The 24,138-nt window shown below is 33.4% G+C and overlaps 1 protein-coding gene and 1 non-coding gene across 9 annotated transcripts in view; both read right to left on the reverse strand.

Annotated features, from left to right (window-relative positions):
• The window catches only part of LOC138693202 (retinol dehydrogenase 13-like), a 544,367-nt gene that overhangs the window by 190,013 nt on the left and 330,216 nt on the right, over positions 1 to 24,138 (reverse strand). For 3 of the 8 annotated variants that reach the window (XM_069816947.1, XM_069816948.1, XM_069816946.1), the window contains exon 6: positions 7,823 to 10,046. The exons of 4 other annotated variants lie outside the window; for them this stretch is intronic. In XM_069816947.1, coding sequence (XP_069673048.1) covers positions 8,057 to 10,046 — 1,990 coding nt within the window. In that variant the 3' untranslated portion in view covers positions 7,823 to 8,056. Of the gene's footprint in view, positions 1 to 7,822; positions 10,047 to 11,946; positions 14,499 to 24,138 lie in introns of those variants that run through there. One more of the 8 variants, XM_069816958.1, reaches the window with a different exon arrangement.
• Positions 1,298 to 1,370, reverse strand: TRNAN-AUU (transfer RNA asparagine (anticodon AUU)). The gene has a single exon. It is a non-coding gene; the product is annotated as a tRNA-Asn (tRNA).

Here is a 24,138-nt window from a genome sequence, read left to right on the forward strand (position 1 = left end):
AATGACAGATCTGTAGCTGTTAAATTTTTACATTTCTTGAGGTGTGTCATATCCATTGCAGTCTTATCTTCTTTACGAAGTCAACAATTAGGAGTAAGAAAAATATAGATGGACAGTCAAACAATTGTGTCCTGTATATAATCGAAAAAGTGCAACAGCTTTCATTCATGGACATTTTGGAATTAAATTTTTTATTATTTAATAAAATATTCCATTGCTTATTTACACTCTCATGTATTTCTTGTTGGATGATTTTCTTAATTATTAGTTTTGAGGACTGAAACAATAAAAATGATCATTGTGCCCTTTTTTTGCTAAGGAATCTGCTATCTCATTACCAAGAATTCCACACTGTAAAGCAGCCATTTTCGCGAATGATCCACTGGTATGCCACGAAGAGTTGAAAATAGTAAAGTTGCAAAGCAAGCTTTCAGGTATAACTCCCTGTAAAGTTGATTTGAATAATTTCGAGGCAAAATTGTTCTGGGGCCGGGTATCGAACCCCGGACCTTTGGTTAAATGTACCAATGCTCTACCAACTGAGCTACCCAGGAACTCTACCAGACACCAATCCAATTTTTCCCTCTATATCCACAGACCTCAAAGTGGGCTGACAACCGTCAAGCAACCCACATTGAGTGCACACTAAGTCTGTGTGACTTAAATTGTGGTTTTCTGTTAACGAACAGTGACGTGTATTATGCAAATCAAGCTTTCAGGTATAACTCCCTGTAAAGTTAATTTGAATAATTTCGAGGGAAAAATTGTTCCGGGGCCAGGTATCGAACCCGGGACCTGTGATTAAACGTACTAATGCTCTACCAACTGAGCTACCCGAGAACTCTACCAGACACCTATCCAATTTTTCCCTCTATATCCACAGACCTGTCGACCTGGTTGGCAAAGTTGGTATAGTGCTGGCCTTGTACGCTCAAGGTTACGGGTTCGATCCCGGGCCAGGTCGATGGCATTTAAGTGTGCTTAAATGCGACAGGCTCATGTCAGTAGATTTACTGGCATGTAAAAGAACTCCTGCGGGACAAAATTCCGGCACATCCGGCGATGCTGATATAACCTCAACAGTTGCGAGCGTCGTTAAATAAAATATAACATATAACATTCCACAGATCTTAAAGCGGGCTGACAACTGTCAAGCAATCAACATTGAGTGCACACTAACTCTGTGTGACTTAAATTGTGATTTTCTGTTAACGAACAGTGACATGTATTATGCAAATCAAGCTTTCAGGTATAACTCCCTGTAAAGTTGATTTGAATAATTTCGAGGCAAAAATTGTTCCGGGGCCGGGTATCGAACCCAGGACCTTTGGTTAAATGTACCAACACTCTACCAACTGAGCTACCCTGGAACTCTATCAGACACCAATCCAATTTTTCCCTCTATATTCACAGACCTCAAAGTGGGCTGACAACCGTCAAGCAACCAACATTGAGTGCACACTAAGTCTGTGTGACTTCAATTGTGGTTTTCTGTTAACGAACAGTGACGTGTATTATGCAAATCAAGCTTTCAGGTATAACTCTCTGTAAAGTTGATTTGAATAATTTCGAGGGAAAAACTGTTCTCATTATAGTGAGATTCCACCAAAAGTTGAATTAACATATGACACCATGCAGTTGTGTATCTAAAAAAGAACGATTGTTCTTACTTGAAAAAAAATGCTCAAGTTTAGGAGTGGTGAGGAAGAATAAGCCCACCAGAGCCCCTCCACTGTACCAAAGGAAAAAAGTATAATAAAAAATTTGTTTCCTCATAATCACAAGTACTGAAAAGTACACTTTTGTTTCTTAAAGTCAGTTAATTCGTAATTACAACGAAAAATATGTATATTCTTAAATATTTGCTTGAGTATATTTCAGCATACCACTAAATTTTCTTTTCTTTTATCAACACCACTTTTTAAAAAGTATTAATAAATTGTCACATAAATAAATATAGTGTAAAGAGAGAAAATTCAAGTAAAAATTTAAGGTGGCATATACACCTTTGAAGTCGAAAAAAGTTTTTTTTTTTTTTTTGCTTCCTTTTGTTGAGCGGGCTTTCCTCAATAGTATGGTGAATTTTTTTCTTGTTAAATATCTTTAATACTTTTCGAATTATGACCTAATACAGTATGTGCCAAAATATACAGTACTGGAACAATATATTACTGTTATTTGTTGTTGTTAGTTATCAAGATGATAATGTAAATATTCAAAATGTGCTCCATTGTGCTGTAGACAGTGTTCATAACGTTCGTTACACAACTAGCAATACATAATGGTGATGCAACAACATGCAGATGCACAGGCATGCGCATGCAGGCTGCACGAAGTCCAGTACTGTATATTTTGGCGCATACCTTATGTGAGACTATGTCAACTGACTTGGCCATTTAAATATGCACACAGCTTCTCATCTTCGGTAAGTCTCTTGCTCATTTCTCATAACTGAATTTTTTAAATGTTTCCCATTTAAATTCCACCTTTTTTTTTTAGTTAAATTTATGAAATTTTGCATGGAAGTACATATCATACTCTATTATCATTTCACATTCTTTTTTTTATTAATAATTATTTATGTAATACAAATTAAATTTTACAATTCTTGACAAAAAATTCACAAACAATATTTATTTATATATCCAACTTATAAAAACAGGAATTGTTAACACACTTGTTATGAATAAAACAGAGAAGAAAGCATTAAAAATATTCAAAATTGTATAAGATAACAAAAAATCCATTTTCATGCACAAATTGCATCCCCAATTAAAAGAAAAAATTTACCGGTGATTATCCTTACCAATAAAACTTTTTTGGACTTTAAAAAATTGTTTATTGATCCGAAACAGATGTTCTCAAAACTTTTTTGGTTTGTGGAACACTGTTTCGCTGTGCGGAATATGGCGACACATCACTAATGTAGAAGCAACCCTGCTTGCTTTAGAAGAATTTCGAAAGCTATTTCTATCACATCATTCTAATAGGGAGCAGTCCCGAAAGATCAAGAACCCTTGTGGAGGGTACATGAACCACTGGAATGCTTGAGAAACACGTTGATCACTCCTGACATCTAGCGGAGCATATATAAACCAATCAACTATCATCTGCAGTTCAGTTAGAAATGGAGAGATTTACATATAGTACAGAACTTCGTGCAGTTGATTGTTGATTAAGTCACAATATTTGGTGTCATTATTAAAGCTAAAATAAATACATAGTTTTTGTGTAATTTGGAGAAGTTTTTAGTTAAATGCTAACAATTAAGCAGAACTGAAGAACTTCTTAGTGAAAATAGAACAAGTGATACTCCCGAATCAGTCAGTGCCAAGCTACTTTCGCAGAGCAGTTCATCTTCTGGTGGCAGGTATCAAGATTCTTATTTAAATTTTGGATTTACATGTACTGAATCTGGACTTCATGAACTTCCTGAGTGTGTTGTATGCAGCAAAAAATTAAACAATGACTGTATGGTTCCAAGCAAACTAAAAAGACATTTAAAAACGAAACATGATAAATCCTATTTCAGTCGTTTACTCTACTCTCAAGTAAAACAAGTCAAAGTAATAAATAAAATAACTACAACTGCAGGAAAAGTGCTAGTAGTTAACTATAAAGTAGCACAAATAACTGTCAGGAAAACGCAGCCACATACAGAGTAGCAGAAACTTTGATTTTATCTGCTTGTAAAGAAATAGTTAAATCCATATTAGAAGAGGCTGCTGAGAGCGAGATATCAAAAGTACCTTTGTCAAATGATACTACTGCTCACCGCATAGCATACATGTCAGCTGACATTCAAAACCAAGTTGCGGAAAAATTACATGATGTAAAAATGTGCACTTCGACTTTATGAATCAACAGAATAAGCAAAAAATGCCAATTAATGAGCTACATAAGATTTTTAAACGAAGAATCACTTGCTGAACAGTTTTTATTTTATTCTGTAATGAATTACCTCTGACGTCAATAGGAACAGATATCTACAATTGTATGAGAGCTACTACAATGGAAGAAAATGAATTGTGTTAGAAAAATTGTATTTCAGTGTGCACTGATGGCACACCAGCAATGTCTGGTCGAATGAAAGGCTTTACTTCAAGAGCAAAAAAGATTTTCCTCACAATGGATCCACATATTGTTTTCTACATCAGAAAACTTTGGTGGCAAAAACAATTCCTTCAGCCCTAAGGAGCATAATGAGGTCAGTTTTTGAAATGGTTAATTACATTAAAAGTAGAGCTCTAAAAACTAGACTGCTCAAAGTTATATGCCAGGAAGCAGGAGCTGTACATGAAACTCTGGTCCTTCACACCAAAATTCTCTGGTTGTCAAGAGGAAATGTATTCTCCAGAGTTTATAAACTTAAAAAAGAATTACTAGAAATATTTGCCACAGAAAAAACTTGAGTTTGCTGCCTTCATAAGCGACGAAATATGGTGTTCCAAAGTTGTATATCTAGCCAATATTTTCGGACATCTGAATATTCTTACATCAAGTGACAATCTGAATGGATTCGTAAGAAAAATTCAACTGTGGAAGTCAAAAGTTGAAAAGAGTAAACTTGAAACATTTCCTGTTACAGCTCATATTGATATTAACTCTAGTCTGATTTTAGAACATCTTTCTCTTTTGGAGGACAAACTGCAACAACATTTTCCTTCTCTCAATATGAACGAATGCGATGGATTCACAATCCTTTTGCCATTACTTCTAAGGACATAAAACACCTATCATTCAAAGAGGCAGAAAAGTTGGCTGAACTTCAGGTTGATCGAACTTTACAGCTCAAATATAGAGAATAAACATTACTTCAATTCTGGATTTTAGTAAAAAGAGTTCTCACTGTAATGGGAACATGTCATATCTATATCACTTCAGTTTTCAACAACATATCTGTGTGAACAGGAACTTTTGGCACCTAACGCACATTAAAAATAAGAAATGAGAGCAACTTCTTCCTGTAGACCAAGAATTACGGGTATGTTTGTCTGCAATTCCTCTCCGTATTGAATAATTGTGCAAAAGTAAACAAGCCGACATTTCCCACTGAATTGCAACGATAGTGTAATATTATTGACAGAACATTCTTAATTTTTTGAGTTTGTATTACACGTTTGCAGTTTTCTAAGAATAATAAATAACATTACAAAAATATTTAATACACAAGTCTGTTTTTATCTGTTAATTAAATTTATTTTGCAGCACATTCACGCAATTTAGCAACACTCCCTTTGAGAACCCCTGATCTAGAAGCACTGTCTACTCACTAGACCAAATTCCAGCACAAAATTAATTCAGGATATGAGGAAATTAATTTTGGATTTTACTAAATTATACTAGCGAAAGGTGTACAAACCCTCTCAAATACCCATAACTGTAGTTTAAATGATAAATCAACCATCAATCAGGCTACAAAGTATGTTGACACCTTTTTAAACTTTTGAATTAGCAGAATTAGTTCCAATTTACAAATTTTATTATCATTTTCATGATTTCGAATCTTGCACATTAGACAAGTGCTGACATAATTAGAGTTGAATTCTGAAAATGAACATCAATTAAAAAAAATTCAAGTTACTGTGCATTACCTCTAAACCTATCATGATTAGAGATGAATTTTGAAAATTAATATCAATTGAAAAAAGTAAAAAGAAGATCCAAATTTTACTGTGTATTACTTCTAAAGTTACCATGATTAGAGTTCAATTTTGAAATGAATATAAATTTAAAACAAATTATCCAAGTTTTACTGTGCATTACTTCTAAAACTAGTATGATTAGAGTTGAATTTTGGAAATGAATATAAATCTTCTACAGCAAATTTATTTACGTAATTTACTTAAAAACCAAAACAGGATTTTCCAGTAAGAACTGTAAATGCTAAAGCTACATTATTATTATTATTATTATTATTATTATTATCATCATCATCACTTAATGGCTTTTAAGGTACCCAAAGGTTCATTGCAGCCCTCACATAAGCCCACAACGGTCCCTATCCTGTGCAAGATTAATCCAGTCTCTATCATCATATCCCACTTCCCTAATCTTCATTTTAATATTATCCTCCCATCTACGTCTCGGCCTCCCCAAAGGTTTCTTCCTCCAGCCTCCCAACTAACACTCTATATGCATTTCTGGTATCGCCCATAAGTGCTACATGCCCTGCCCATCTCAGACATCTGGATTTAATGTTCCTAATTCTGTCAGGTGAACAATACAATGCGTACAGTTTCTGCATTGTATAACTTTCTCCATTATCCTATAACTTCATCCCTCTTACCCCCAGATATTTTCCTAAGAACCTTATTCTCAAACACCCTTAATCTCTGTTCATCTCTCAAAGTGAAAGTCCAAGTTTCACAACCATACAGAACAACCGGTAATATAACTGTTTTATCAATTCTAACTTTCAGATTTTTTGACAGCAGACTAGATGATAAAAGCTTCTCAACCCAATAATAACACGCATTTCCCATATTTATTCTGTGTTTAATTTCCTCCTGAGTATCATTTATATTTGTTACTGTTGCTCTAAGATACAGTGAACGCACAATACCTCGGACCCCGATATCTTGGACTTTGGATAACTCGGATCAAAATTTTTCGAAAATAAAATTTTATTTATGAAAGTGACAGACACATTCTGGTAGGACTGTACAAGGAACATAAAAAATTTTCACAAAAGGAGATTGACAATTTTTTTAACGTTTTGCTGGGAAAAACAACAACAAAGTGGCAGCTCAATCACTATCATGCTCCTATAATAGACCAGTCGAATTACAGCAGCCTCTGATTAATGCACTTTGTCCACTACCTGTGTTATTTGTGTTTCTGTTTTACCTGGTATGTATTGATAACCTTGTTGCATTAGAGTTCAATATAATATTGCTACCATATAGATAACATTTATGGCGTTAGTGTTCATTCCTAACGTACAACTTTATTTCCCTTCAATAAGATGGACTTTCTGTAACTCAGACAGATCTCTGCCCTCTTTAGTACGAGTTATCGAGCGTTGACTGTATTTGAATTTTTCCACCTCTTCAAAGGATAAATTTCCAATTTTCATATTTCCATTTCGTACAATATCTGGTCATGAGACATAATTAATTAATTAATTTATGGGTATTATTATTATTATATTTTTTAAATTTTATTTATAGCTAGTTGCTTTAACTACAATGGTTATATCGCGATTTTATTATGAATGTGATATCATTTTGTCTGAAGTTCAGTGTTTTCTCTAGCCCAGAGAAATCTGATGCCACGACTTGAGGCACTCTATCACCATCACGAAATCCACTGCAGTAGCTGGACACTTAAACCCCCAACCAGACCGCCAAGGTGCTCTCTCACCAACATTATTATTCTTAATAAATACCAATGTTAATAGTTTCAAGGTATTTGATGTAGATTAAGCAAATCAATATTGATTATTGCGACTCTACACAACATACAGACTTTATCAAGCTTTCTCTCTCATTTTCTGTCACATATTTCTGCATTGTATAAAATACTAATTACAATTGTATTGTAAGTTTTTTTTTGTGAGAATGTAGAAAAACACTAGAAAAGCAAATAATGGATTATTATATAGAAATATCGTTGAGAGAAAAAGTATATAAGTAGATGGTTCTAGTAAGTTGCAATCCAGATAACAAACAAAAAGGACACTCAATTATTGTAAGCATAAGTTTTTTATTCATACACATGAAGAGAGAATACGAAGATGCAATTCTCACATTTGTAAACAACGAGGGAGAGGAACAAGAGTATTAAATAACACGAATTCATTAATGATAAAAAGTAGGGAGCCATTTCCAGAGTCTTTATTTTCTAACAAACTGAAAAGTTACAATATCTTAATTATGAACAAAACGTTGATTTCATGAAGGGAAACAGTTTGTTACAAAATAACTCCTTTCAAAATGCAAAGCTTTAGCAACTTGATATGCTAGTAAGATAAAACAATGAACATTTTTTGTCAAAATATGAATAGTGAAATAAATTTAGTATACACTTTTAACAATGTATAAAAATTGTAGTCTCATGAAGACAGTTCACAATTTTCTGAATTATTCTCAGCCACATTGTGCAGTTTTTTCCTATGCTTATTCATGTCACCCAGCTGGGAGAAAGCTCGACCACAAATATCACAGACGTGGGGCTTTTCACCTGTGTGAGTATGAATGTGCATTTTCAGATGTGATTTACGAAGGAATGCTTTACCACAGAGATTACACATATATGATTTAACGTCTGTATGATACATTATATGTTGAATAAGCCCACCCTTTCGGGAGAAACCTTTGTTACAAATGTTACATCTGAATGGACGGTTGCCTACATGAACATTCAAGTGCATATTTCGTGAAGTTTTCGAGGTAAATGTCTTATTACATATGTGACATGTGAATGCCTGTTTTATCCTGTTATGGTACATCCTATGATTAATAGCTTGATGTAAATGAAGTGCATTTCGAGAGCTGTAGCCTTTGTTGCATGCTTTACAATGAAATGGACGTTCACCAGTATGAATCCTAATATGGATATTCAACTTCTCTTTGGTCGTGAACTTTTTATGGCAAAATTCACACGAAAAATTTACACTATTTTTATCTACCACTTGTACTGGAGCTACAATCCCGTGACAGTTTTTCTGATGTACCATCAATGTGCTGGAAGTTTTGTATGCCATGTGACAAATTAGGCAAATATGATCTCGACGACTGTTATGAGAAGTCTGATGTTGTTGCAGTAACCATTTGTTCTTGCGCACAACCCCACATATCTCACAAACAAAATGTTCCCTCTGTCTTTGATGCATAACTGCATGATTCTTCAGTAATGCTGGGAATTTAAACGTTTTTCCACATACTTCACAGATATGCATGGAATTCTGTTGCATTACACTGCCCTCGTGGATTCTTTTTTCATGAGTTCTCAATTTACGAAAAGTATCAAATACACGCCCACAAACATAACATAAGTAATTGAAACATTTACCTTTCTTTTTAAAAATTGCTCTTGGATGATTCTTTCTATGCAACTGCAATTCCAATTTTGAGTGAAAGATTTTATTACAGCCTAAACATACAAATTCAAGTTTATCTTTGTGATCGACAATCATGTGTTGCTCCAAAGAGGAAGCAAATACAAACTTTCTTTTGCAGTGGTCGCATGGGTGTGTATGACTTGTACTGTGGGTCAGTTTATGAAGTGTGAGTAAGTTTTTATTCTTAAAGGTTTCTTCGCACAAATCACATTTCTCTAGCTTACATGAACGCAATTTCACATGACTTTCTAAGGCACAAGCTGTGAGGAAACTTCTGCCACACACAGTGCAGTTATGTTCTGGTTTAGCTTTTCCTGGAATGTGACATTTCACATGCGCAGTCAGTTCTGCGAAAGATACAAAATCTTCATCACAAAGAGAACATGTATACACATTTATAAAGCCACTGGTAGTCTCATTTAAGACATTTTCTGGTATGTTCTCTTTACTGTGTTCTTGATGCTGTGTCTTTTCACCCCAACATTGGTATTCATTGTTCAATGTAGAAGTGTGATCTTTGAGACTAGTATCAAGTGAAGAATTACAATCTTGTGTAACAGTAAAACTTGAAATGACATCTTCCTGCTCTTCAATATTATTGTTCAATTTTTGTTCATCAGCAACGCCATCATTAATGTCAACATCTTCACTGAGTCTCAATTCAGCCTGCAGATTGATACATTCAGAATAATCATAAGCATCCTCATGATACTCAACTGACATAATATCTGTCTCACATGAATATTTTTCCTGAATAGAATGATTATTTATATCATGTACAGTCTGTGACTCGTCTTTTAAGAGACTGTCATCTGAATTCTCTTTATTAGTACCAAATAATTCTTGTGCAGACATATCATCACCAAATACTTCATCGTCATCATCAACATCTACATCTTCTTCATCTCTTGATGGCGAGCTTAAGACTTCTATCACACACAGCTGATATTCTTCATCATTATCATCAGATGACTCACCATATCTGAAAACAAAGCAATCCTCAACGTTACAAGATTAAAAGATTCCACCATTTCCTTTCATGAATCAAGTTAATATGTAAATTAACACATTTAAATGAATAGAAACACATGAAATAAACATGTATCATTAAAATAATTTATACAAGACGTAGTTATAGAACTTCTCACATGTATATGACTAATATACACAATATTCAGGATACAGGAACAGTATCTTTCTACTTAATGTCACTGATTTAACACTTTCGTTAGGGTTAAATTATTGTCTCAGAAATGCAGGGTCTATACTGAAAATGTCGTTTTAAATTAATAATCCCTATCAGAGAAGATTCTGGGCTTTGCAGCATTCCCTAATTCGAGAAATACCACCCTGAGGATGTAAAATACAAGTACCTAGTGGAGAAGTTAAATCTCAACAGTTACCAAACCCAAAATCTTTCGTAGACAGCAATCAAAATGAAAACATGAACAAACTATACCTTGTTATTAAACATGCTTTTCCCGTCATTCACTATGTTTTATCAGCTGATAAAATTATTTGGTACTCAAGAGATAAATACAAGATATAACTGCTGGATATTAGAAAAACATGGCTTGACAATTTTGACATACTTCCTTAAAAATATTACATGAAAATTTTTCTGTAGAAATTAAGGAAATGTAAGACTCTCTACTTAGGGTAAAATGATTTATTGAAACATACTAATTAGAATACCATCTAATTATTATTGTGATTAAGAATATACCAAACTTGTAATATGGAAGTTTCAATGAATATGAACACACAGTTAATTTCCTAGATGAAAAGTCCTAACAAACTGTACAATATGAAAACCATTATAATATATAGTATAGTATAGAAGATGTGAACTGTATGAGCACTAATTAGATTTACAGAATAATTTTACTGTATTATTAATGCAATATTACTTCTATACCAGAAGTAAACTTAATGAAGGTGCACTGCAGTTTGAACTAAGTAGAGAGTGAGGGAACAGTATAATAATCTTAATAAGGTGGATTCCAGATGTTGTAGAAAATTACAGATCCAAGTGGTATAAACATTTACAAAGTATAAAAAATTACCATATCCCAGTAGGAACAGGGCATAGGCCTAAACCATGCAGTCTACGATTAAGATGATGATGATGAAATAACAGTGTTAAAAGTATCTCAGTGAACAACACAAATTGTTTGCTTTATGTTAAAATTTCTATTGTCCTTTGGTGCTACTATAACCACATTTGGCAGAACAATGTATGACTCAAATGCATTATTAGAACATAAAACATGTGAAGTTTTGAAGAATAAGTCCAGGTCTGTGTTTGATTTTCATTTAATGACCTTGATCATAATTTGTCAATTTGATAAAACTTAGTAGTATAATATTGGTACTACTGAAATATACATCAAAAGCAACGAACTTCAATAACTGTAATATATCTAGCAAACATATTTTTCGTCTAAAAATATGCTTACAAACGTATTATAAGAAGGTTATAAAATGTGACTGAACATGTTATTATTCTTAAAGGTAAATTTAATTTCACAGAAAAAAAAAAAGATGCAAGGTATAAGTTAAATTGAAAACGGTTATAAATCACTTTTGAATTGTTTCATTTTGCAGCTTAATGAGAGTTATTGTAATACATGATGAACAACAGCTGAGCTGGAGAAATTTACTCTCATCTCGATAGTATGTGCAAATGTACTACTCTGATCGACATGTCTCTGTATTAAGAAATATAAAAGAAAAAGTTATAGAAATATATGACACATGCTGTGTTGTTAGGTACCATCTTTATATTAGAAAAGATTAATGAAAAAAATCCAGACCAAATAATCATTTCTTACAGAAGTAAGAAACAGAGGAGAAACAAATCCATTTCATTATTCTGTAAGCTGTATCTCAACTTTTTAATATTATTTTGTAACTTAACTACAAAAAAAACTAAAATTAGTACTACAATGCTTATAATGTAAGGAGAGAAAATGTGTAGCTTTAAAAATATTTTTGTCTTAATCAATGTACACTGTGTCCACAGAAATATTCCGTGATTATAAACGCTACAATTTGTATTATGAAATTCATACCAGTTCCATTAGAAAGACGGCTTAAAACATTTCTGGGGATGTGTAATAAGTAATTGTTGGCAGAAAACAATAGAGCGTACCATAACAAAAAAGAAAAAAAAGATGCTGTTCCTGCTCTTTCACTTGTCATTGTGGCATTGTTGAATAGAAGCAAATTGTGTTAAATGGTGTGAACGTAGGTGTGTATTGTACTACCTCAGAATTATCTCGTCAATAGATGCCGCACATTGAAACTCCTGTCTCAAGGCATGCTGAACTCTCACTACACTCCGCATGCTATGGTATTCCAATACACACCAACTAAGTTTCTGTGGATTCGCCATAAATCTCTAAATGCTGCAGAATTCATACTAAGTTGAAATATAAACATTCACACCATTCAAGACAATTTGCTTCTATCTAACAATGCCACAATGACAAGCAAAAGAGCGACAACAGTGTCTTTTTTTTCTCATAGTACTATCTACTGTTTTCCACCAATAATTACAAATACACATCCCCAGAAATTATTTGAGCTGTTCTTTCTAATGGCACTGGTATGAATTTCATAAGCATAATTACACAATTATAGCAGTTTTGAATGTTTTTGTGGACACAGTGTACTACTCTGGCTTTAGTGATCTTATTTTGATTCTATATACAGCCAAAAATTCAATATACATTTCACACCTGTCATTTTGAATTCTACAGAGGTATGATACACATCACTGTTAATAAATATCTTCTAGAACTGTACACTTGAGCAAGCTGCAAGGCAATCATTAGCACAGTAGATGTAATTTCTACACTTTACAAGGTTATTGCAACTAACATTATACAATGAACAACTGATATACTGAATTACACAATATCATGAAAGTGCTGAACATGCATAACAATGAAAGATGCACTCAAATCAATTCTTTCTTGGTATTACAACATTATGAATTTTCAGTCTATGTTTCTTCATATCTGTGAGTTGGGCAAAACCACGACCACATATTTCACAAACGTGGGGTTTCTCCCCTGTGTGTGTGCGGATGTGAATCACAAGTGTTTCTCGACGACGAAATGCCTTTTCACAGAGATGGCATGGGTACGGGCGGTGATCAGAATGCAGAGCGGAGTGGTTAACAAGACTAGTCCTCTGTGTAAAAGCACGATTGCATATCTTACAAACATAAGGTTTCTCCCCTTTGTGAATTCGAAGGTGAATATCTCTGTATTGTTTGGTTGAAAAAACTTTACCACATACTTCACAGGGGAAGACTCCTTTATTGCCATAAACTTTCCGACCTTCATGAATGACTCTTCGATGGAAAAGAAGGGAACTGTATATTCTGAAAGCATGTCCACAGTGCTCACAACTGAATGGACGTTCACCAGTATGAGTTCGCATATGAGCTGCTACCCTCTTAGGTGTTGTGAATTCTTTCTTGCATACACCACATGGAAAACTCAGAGATTCCTTTACTTTCCCTGGGCCTAATGAAAATATTCCGTGCACTTCCTGTTCATGTGATAAAAGATTTCTATGTCTCTTATAAGCCGATCCGCAAATTTTGCAAACATATGGTCGCTGTTCTGAGTGGCATTCCTGATGCATTTTAAGTTTATAATTAGTCTCAAATCTTTTTCCACATGTTTCACATACAAAGTTTTTCTCTCCATGTTTTAATATATGTTTTCTTAGATATTTATTAAACTGAAAAGCCAATCCACATACTTCACAGATATGCTTCTTTTCCCCGAGAAGAATAATTGGTATACGTTGATGAACTCTCTTTTCATGGCACCTCAATTTACTTGATGTGTTAAACGTTTTTCCACATGTATGACAAAGGTGTGTTATTTCTAATTCATTCCAAACACTTGGATCATGTGTAATTCTATGATTCTGCAATTTAGTCCTTGATGTAAATACTTCATTACATATTCTACATCTATGTTCAGTAAGTTTTTTATGATCTATTTTCAAGTGCTGTTTTAACGAAGAAGTACAACCATATTCCCTCCCACAGTGTTGACAATGATAAAGCTGTGTTTCTTTGCTTTGAAAATCATCAACATCTTCAAGTTGCTTGCTGACATAGTCATTGTCTTTCATATAACTGGCATGAGAATGGATATTGTCATCACAGTCATAACCAATCTCTGATTTTGGATCAGCATCAGAATAATTTCTTTCTTGTCCATCATTTGGAATAATTCCAAGTTCAAATACTTCATGAGCAGAAAGATCATCTAAAGGTTCTTGACTAAGTGAATGAGACAGAACTCTTGTGTCCGAAATGTCTACATCATTGGGCTCTTCTGTGGCCATATGTGCAACTTCATTACAAGGTTCCAATATTTTGCTTTGTGTCTTTGATCTGCTGCACCTGGAAAAAAATTACGCTTGCTTATTAATTTTGGCAAGGTACAACAAATATATTTAATTTCACTACTACTGTGATGACGAAATTCATATGAAGTTTTGAAGTTACGTATACACATCGAATTAATTTTACTGTGTTGCACATAAATAAGAGTATCATAGAAATATTATATAAGAAAAAACGGTAATATACTTGTAGCAGTAGTAACAGCAGCAACAGAAACAATAATAGTAGTTGACTGTAACATTATTTTCTCACAGTATCTACCATTGGATGCTTCAGTATTCATGTCTTATTTGTTTCAACTCTTAACTAAACACACTTAGTACACATATATTATATTACATTGGTTTTTTGTATAAAAACTATGTACACTCAATTGGACTAGCTTTTTTACAACACACTTTGTGCACTACAGCCTAATTATTACATTCGGCCGCATTGTAAAGTTTTAGTTTTTCTATCTTACTGTGTCTTTCCATCATCAGAAGTTGCGCCTCTAATGAATGAACTGTTATACTGTTACAGCGATGACAACAATAACTTCATCACTGCACAACAATGTTAGAGGGCAGAATACAAGTGTCTGATAATTACTTTAATATTCCATCTGATTGTGACTTATTACTCTGTTCAAAATAACTGAGAGTGATGAATTTAAAGAAGAATACTGCGATGGATTTAAAAAAGAATTCTATGTTAAACTGAATAAATTTTACGAAAACTGCCACGATTCTTAAAAAAAAAAAAATTGTGGACAAAGCAATGTATGTAGGAGGTTATCCAGAAAGTTACAAATGCAAAAGTAGTCATCACTGCAGGGAGAAAACGAATCTTGTCTCAGTATCATGTAAGTACTAAGTACGATCACATGGAAGAAGAGGAAGAGGACACCCTGATTTTTAAGAGGAAGGATCATAATGAGGGAGTTGTGAAGTTATAGCAGTTGAATTATTATGAAATTGTATTAGTTATTCAGAGATCCTGTGGGCATTGCGGCCGAGATAAAAATTATTTACACATGTGTCTGAGAATAAGTTTGATCACCAAACCTGCTATTGAAATATTGTGTCCTTGCGCAGTTTGCAAAAAAAAAAAAATCTCATGCTAGAAAGAACATTGTAATCCGACCTATCTTATTAAAAGATTTTAATGTACGAGGAAAGGGAAATCTAATTGATTTTAAATCTGTTGCTGATGATGAGTTTAAGCAGCTAAATACTTGCATTTGAGACTGCAGTAATCAAAACAATAGTTGCTTTAGAACTTTTGAAGGTGTTTTTAGAGTTTGGATCTCCCCAGATCCATCAAGTGACAATGGTCGAGAGTTCACTGCTGGTATCATTAAGCAGTTAATGAATTTGTAGTCTGACTGCAGACTTGTTCATGAATGACCTTGTCACCCTGAAGCACATGAGAGCATTAAGCAGAGCAATAGAAAACAATCTTCATTTGTTGGATAGAAGACAATAACTCCAAGAAGTGATCCATTGGTTGTTACTTCATCCAGTAGCAAAAGAATTCATTTCACCAAATTATTTGACGAACACCTCTTTTCGGAATTTCAAAGTACTGGGCTATCAGAGCACGTTATGTCTATTAGCACAGATGATGCACTGGGAAATTTCTGCAATCATATCATGGCAGTGTCGTGGTAAAAAGGTGTATTATGCTACAAAATGAAGAACCCAGCACATCTTATGATCTGTGCCATCCTACAAATGAAGGGAGGGACAGTCAAAACAGCTCAATAATTATTAAATTTCTTTTTACAGGCATATTGTGTTTTGCCAATACTGTTCACTTAGCATAAGATAAGCTATTCAGATGGCAAAACATAAATACATAATTCTATTCAATAATTATTGTTCTAAGTGCCAAAAGGAAATGACATATGCTGAAACTTGCAGAGCATGCAACTATCTTGTTATCTCAAGTCTGACATAGCCAAAACAGAAGAATATGACAGTAAAGTATAAGGTTTAATTTGTAAAGATGAAAAGAAATTGCTTTCGAAAGGTTTCAGACCATGAGGGTATAAAATGAGCGACAGAAAAAATTATAGGTGTAAGCAGGTAACAAAAAAATTCCAGTCATTAGAAGTTGGCAGTTGTGTAGTAGTTAATGTTAATGTGTCAAAAAGTGATCATGGTCCTCTGGAGAACAAGCATATTATAGGAAAGATTGCAGATTTTGGGAACGGAGTCTAATTGAATAGGCACTACTTCAGGAGCAATTAAAAACTGGTTTCCTCGTAATGAAGAACAGTATTTTGCTGCGCTGATCTCAGGTACTGCACTGAATAGCCTATAGGTACCTATTTCGTTGAGAGATGCAGTATCTAAACAATCTCCATTCCGTAGAGGTATCCAGAAATGTTGCTGTAAATCTGTCAAAAGCCAATGCCAAACAAATAGATGTGTTTAAAAAATAAAATCCAATGCAATTCCAAATGCCATTTCAGTTTAACATGTACTAGTAAGTAGGCTGTCTAAAAACCAATATACAACATTAAATAATATTTACTTCCTAATATGTGCGCTTTTTTTTTTAATGTTAACGTTGATATGATATTTATTTAATGTTAGAAATCGACACTTTAAAATAGGTTTGTTGTCTTTAAATGTTCATTGTGTTTGTGATGAGTTCTAATACAAGTGTCATACAATTTTAGTTCAGTCAACAGTGATACAATTCACTTTCTAATGTGTTTTTATTGTAGACCATATTTCAAAATGTAAATATTGATGTGATATTTGTTTAAATGTTTAAAATAGAACTGTAATTGTCGCCTTTAAATGTTAATTGTGTTTCAGATTAATTCTAAAACAAGTGCTTTTTTTTTTTTTTTTGAACTTCGTTTTATTTTTCATTTTCACTAAATATTTTGTATGTATATCCTACTGGGCCTAGGAGAAGTCTCAAACTATTTTAAACTAAATTTAACACTTTCACTTAATATAAAAAAAAGCATAGTCTATATTTGCTTTTAGCTAAAGTCTAGACTTATTGTGTTCGCCATTTGGATTTCGCTGCGTTTTACAATCAGGCTGAACAGCACCACGTGCATTATAAAAAAAAAAAACTAGTTCTAAACGAGTTATGTGTTATGTGCTAAATGTGTTAATAATTATGTTTTTCTTGAAGCCCGCTTAAGCCTTGAAAGTCTTAAAGTTGGAGATAAAGGAGATTAATCAAAGGCAAATTGTCTCAATCAGAATATATACCACTGCCGGAAAATAAAGTTCGATCAATTGTCGCCATTACTAATGAGATGAAAGGAAAGGTTGTTGCTTTTTTCAGGAAAAAAATATGGAAGGCCTAAAATAGTGTGACAACAATTCAAGCTCGATTCAAATACATAAGTAGCGTGCGACAAATCCATCTCTGGGAACTTTCTCAAAAACTTCAATGTGTACATAATGTCTGCATCCGATTTATTTTCAATATCCGCCGACATGATCATATATCGGAATATTTTCTACGACTCTCCTGGCTCCACTTGCAAGATCGACGTTTAGTACATTCTCTTTGCCTGCTATATCGAATTATACATGATTCCACACCCAACTACCTTGCCTCTCGGTTTATTCTCTTAGCTTCACATCATAATCATAATACACGTTCACAGCACAATCTGTTGCTATCAATACCACGTTATCAGACATCTCTGTACTCAAGTTCTTTCTCAACAGCCATGGCCTGCTCATGGAATTCGCTGCTGCTGGAAATCAGGGGTAGTCTTAGTCCTCAGTTGTTTAAAATTAGGTTGTTTAGAAATATTTTAAATGCACAGAATTAGTTTTTTAGGTATAATTTTATTTATTATTATTATTATTATTATTATTATTTTATACAGTCATTACTTTATTTTTCCATTAACACTAATATCTAGGTAACTGTCATTGTCTCAATGTAACCCATGCTGTGCTGATCATACTAATTGTACTATTCCTTTAGTTGTGTGATTATATTCATATGCAATAATTCTTTTTTTTTTAAGTTAATACTTGTATACTAGAATGTATTTTCCTGTTTGTGATTATGTATTCAGTCTCTTTTTTTATTATATATATAATTATTATTATTATTTTGTATTATTATTATTATTATTATTATTATTATTATTATTATTGTGTATATGTATTCAATCTCTCTTTTTATATTTTATTATCATTATTATTATTTTTAAGTTAATATTTGTATACCGGTATGTATTTTTCTGTATGTGATTTGATCCAGGTTGAGTGGAAGAGAAGGCCTGATGGCCTTAAATCTGCCAGAAAAAATAAAACTATTATTATTATTATTATTACTATTATTATTATAGGAGATTTGTTGAACAGGTTGCACTGTTTGGTATTCTCAGATTTCGAGTCATCCGATTCACGAGTCCGACATTCAAATTTGGGCCAGAGAGCGATATAGCGCAGACCAGTCTTCTATGGCACACCCTGGCCAACAACTCTGTTGGTAAATTGAAGTATTCAACTGGATTTATATTGGTGAATGGCGAAAAGTTAAGTACCCACCATTAGTAAAAAAGTTTTTATGTAAATATACTTTATGACAACTTTCACAAATGATGACTTTTGCGATGTTTGAAGTCCTATGTTGAATGCATGGACATAAATGGAAATTCTTTATATTGTATATTGAGATTTATTTCGTATGTAATGTGAAGTGTGAAGGTTATCTGTGCTTAAACACACTGGAAAATCAGATATTTATTTTTAGATTCGAAAACTATGTCATTAATTCCTGTTAATGACATGGAAATAGCCAATATTTCTTTCTGACAACTCGAGTACTTCCCTTGTTAGAGAGAGCGCACTGATACTTCCCTCAATACACCTACAAGACATATGATAGGCTGTTCTTTTGTTTCAAAACACACCTCAATGACCATATAAGCAGTTCAAACTGTGATATTCTTAGCTGGACGTGCTGGTAGTTGTAGAGGGGGGCTGAATGTGTTTTAACTTGTAAGGTAGTTCTGTATTAAGACCAATCAGCCTACAGTCAGACAGATGGCAGATGAGCTGGTATAAGGTGACAAGCTGGCAATGTGATGTTTAGGTATGCATGTTCAACACTTCTATAGTGTGAAAATATTAAAGTTTAATCCGTGCTATTACAGAAAACATTACTGTAAGGAAACTGCTAGAAAAACCATTTTCGTTGTATCCACTTCACGAGAAATTAGATATAGTTAGGAAAGGTCGACCTCTTCCACCATTCCCGAATTAAAAACCCCTCTCACAAGTAGAAATGAGCAATATATTGGGCATTTTTGCATTTCCCATTATGATAAGGTGCAAAGATAGTTAATAAGATTTGAAACTTCAGATTGTTTTGTTGGTCATGTTTGTTGTTTTCCAACAAGTTGCAAAGTTTAAAATTTCATTTACAATACTAACTAGCTTACACCATGTTTATGAGGAATCACTAACATTAATTGCAGAAAGAGATCGTCTGCAACCAAACTTCAAAAGGATGGCTTTGAGTTGATTCTAACATATTTAGCCTTGTAACTACCAGACGGAATGTTTTCGGATATAGGTTCCTATATGATTGTCTCCTATATCATCCCTAAAAGTTTTTAACATAGTCACTGAATCATCCTGTACTTATGAAGAATGATGTGAATTGAAAATGAAAAAGACCACTCCAAAATTAAATATTAAGGACATTAACAAAAAGCAAATGCATCAATTTCAATCTTTATGGCCAATTTTCTGTTAGGTCTAATATAATACCAAGCTTAAAAGCAGAAATGAACAACTCCAGAGAGTATTGCATGATAATAACAGTTGCATTCATGGTTTTAGACACAATTTTGAAAATAATTCAGGAGCAAATAACTTACAATTTATTATACGCTATTATTCACTAAATAATAACAAAGCTGTATTCGAAAATATAGTTGATATAAGTCAATAATATTTATTTGAAATAGTGCAGCAAAACATATGCATGGGTATAGCTAGTATCTAAATAATTTTACTTTCTAAATATTAGTTATAAGTAATGATCTTTACATTTCTAATGTGTTCAGATTAAATAGTAACTGAGATAAATTTCAACAAGCCTTTTACTATGTATCTAATATTATTATTATTATTATTATTATTACTAGTGCTGTCGAGTGATCAAAATATTTAATTGATTAATCGAGCTTTGATCAATTTGAAAAAAGTTCTAATATACTGTAATATACAATACTATTATTAAATTTAATTTGTGTTCGGTGATAAGCATAAGTTTAGTATAAAATGTTGTATATCTGTTTATACTGTATTGTTATATTACAAAACAATATTATTTTAGTTATTTACTAACATATTTATTATATAGGCTTATAATTTATTGTGTAATTTCTCCAGGGATTTTTGAGACAAACACAAATGAAGAAAGTATGGAGACTCATCTAGTTAATATTGCTTCATGCATGATTTTAAACATGTGAGTGCATTCACATTCTCCGAATTAAGTGCCGCTCTACATTTACTAATAATGTTTCCTCTATCATTAAACACAAAAGAACTTTTCTCTATCAAGCACTTCTCCACGATCATTCAATTTAAATCCAAACGTTTCATCGAGTTAGCCTCTCAAATTCTCATAATATGACATAATGGAGTTTTCACTTTTCACAGACCACAGAAATCTGATTTTTTTTCTTTAGCAAACTAAACACACATGCTTCATCTACAAACTCAGTAAAGAAACTGTAGTGGTCAAAAGAGCAGACTGGCCCCTATTGTAATTGGATTACAAAATTTTAGAAAGAGAAGGAGATAAATACTCTCACTTGCACACAGTGTAGCCAAGGCTAAGGGGTGGGGGCAAATTCTAGAAAAGTATGTATTTCATATGTTAGGAAGATGAGTTGGCAACAAGGTGGAAGTTTTCTTGGAAAACTATAAAACTTAATAAGGGTTTCATATTATGTTTCAACTTTCAATAGGGATAGACCAGGTCACTGTCCTCATATCTCCATCTCTTTCTGATATCTCCATCTCTTTCTGAAGTGTTTGTGCAAAGATTTGCCCTATACTAACTGCTTTGCAATTACAAAATAACGGTACTATTGTGCTTTGAAGTAAGTAATTTCTGAGAGACGAATATTGTCGGAATTTTTAGTCTGAGTTTGTATTAACAAAATAATAATTAACATCAAGTACAACCAATGTTTTAATCGACTCGATTATTTGATTAAATATTTTTGATTGATTAATCTTAAAACAGAAATTGATCGATTAATCAATCAGATTAATCGATTAAATCCCACAATACTAATTATTACTACTATTATAACTTATGTATTTGTATATTGTAAACTTGGTTGAGTGGAAAGGAATGCCTCAAGGCCTTAACTTTGCCAAGTAAAATAAAATAAAATAAATTATTATTAAATATAATTCAATTTATGACTTTACGCAGTGAAATAACATGTGTTTCAAACTAAGCTGTTAGCACGACTTCTTTTTGAAATGTATGCCTTTAAACTTCTATACAGGAGCAGCATAATGAAAAGGCATGCATTACAATGTGTTGACCTAGCTCACACACATAGTTCCCAGGTTCGAATCATTTGCATTTATAGATTTTTTTAAAAGTTAAATCAGGTAATGCATGTCCTAAAATTAAAGTCATGCATACTAGGCATTGACATAGGAAACTAGGAAGGAAAGAATTATTTTCCAAAAAAAAATAAAATAATAACTGCACAAAATAATTTTCTATACCGGTAATTGAAATAAAATAAGTTCAATGACTTTTAAAATCCGCATTTTTAATAGGAACTTCATCTTTCATGTCACACCATTGGACGGAAGTCAATCTGCAATCCCTGGAACATGGACCATAGCACAGGCCTATTTGAAATTAAATCTGGCCTATCTGCCAGGACACAGCAAGCATTTTGAATTAGTTGCCACAATTCATCGGCAGTTGCAGGGGGTGCATATGGCTAGTTCTTCCAAGATGATGATAAGAACATGTTTTAATATACACAGACATTTCAGGAGATGGTCCTGTCTTTCAAAAAACTTTACCAGTGTAGCTTAGTTCTAGAGTTTTTCTTAAAAGCTGTTGCGTGTTCATGGTGTGCCTATACAACAAAAAACTTCTCCAGCTGGGATTGAACCTCAGTATCTTATATATGAATCAGAGTTCTATCCACTAGACCACAGATAATGTTATGAAGATCATCTGAGCGATGAAAATACAATTAATCCTAGATGAGTGTATGTGCGTGTGTGTGATTAATGTCTACTCACTTCACTTGCGTGACCCAGGTTCTGCATACTGCGGATAGAAGGCAGGACTGTGACCCATTTTCAAATTGCACACCACTTCAGCGGACCACATTATGCATGATGTGTATCTGTGAAGAGTGATGTCGTGTATTAGGATGAGTGTATGTTAATTGTTCGTGTAAGTGTAGTGTAGAAAATGGATGAGGATGATGATGGTGAGGAAGGGAGAAGAGAAAACCCGGTGCTGGCACATAGCCTACTCCTGTAGAATAGCACCAAGGGGGCCACCAGGCTTAACGTCTCCATCCGACAGACTAATCACTATCAACAGTGACATATCATATGCACTGGAGAGAGATTTTGGATTTAACCCAGGGATATTGGTGCACAATTTAGTGATTAGAAGTTGTGCACCACCATCTCTCCTAATCCAGAGGTAGAAATTTTACAAGAAAATTTCTGACCCTGCCGGGAATTGAATCCTGGCTGGCTAGTCTGTAGGCACACACACTACCAAAGAGCTAACTCGGTGGACCTTTAACCCTAGATAATTGATTATAGATTAGGAGGCCACATACCTATCTTCCTCTGAAACAACGAGTCAACTGCGTGTTAAAACTTAGATTTTGACCCAAACAAGAGTCTGTCATTTTTTTGAGATGAGTGTACAGAACAGGCTACCCCCAATTGTTGCAATCAGATGGAATTTTACATCTACATTCTCTCATTCAGTCCAAGAATACACATGTAAGTTTTGAGAGTTATTTATAAATGTTGTTGAACATACTGATAACTGGCAGAGTGATGAAAAGATAAAATCTCGTGGTTTTCTGGCATTCCTTAATGAATTTGAAACACTATTTCTGTTGGAATTATATTCAAAGTTGTTCAATTATACCAATGTCTTGTACAATTTTCTAGAGAGAAAAAGAGAGAGAGAACAAGAGAATGATTTTAACATATTGTATTGTAGCAAGAAAATAAGGGACATAAACAATCATTGATAGAGAACAATCATTTCCATTAATATGGGCCAACACTTTGACAAAGAAGAATGAGGACCAACAAAATTCTAAAGGGCTATGTCCAACAATGAACAAGAAAATAATTACCTGTATTTTTATATGGAAATAACTGGTTGTACAATTTCTCAGATGGATTGTAGGTTTTCTCAGAGTGACAAATTGGAATATTTTCAATTACTGTAGCATCACAAATACGAATATGAGAAGAAATTTCCGGACTCACATCTGGATAAGCTTTTAGCTCTCTACGGATTAATAATTTTATGAACAACACGTTTATGAGTTCCTTAGATTTATGAGTGAAAATGGTTTCTCGTTTGGATTCAGTGAAGTGTACAAGCTTGCTAAGCTGTT

Source organism: Periplaneta americana, chromosome 17, assembly GCF_040183065.1.
Source record: "Periplaneta americana isolate PAMFEO1 chromosome 17, P.americana_PAMFEO1_priV1, whole genome shotgun sequence".
In the NCBI taxonomy this organism is placed as follows: domain Eukaryota; kingdom Metazoa; phylum Arthropoda; class Insecta; order Blattodea; family Blattidae; genus Periplaneta; species Periplaneta americana.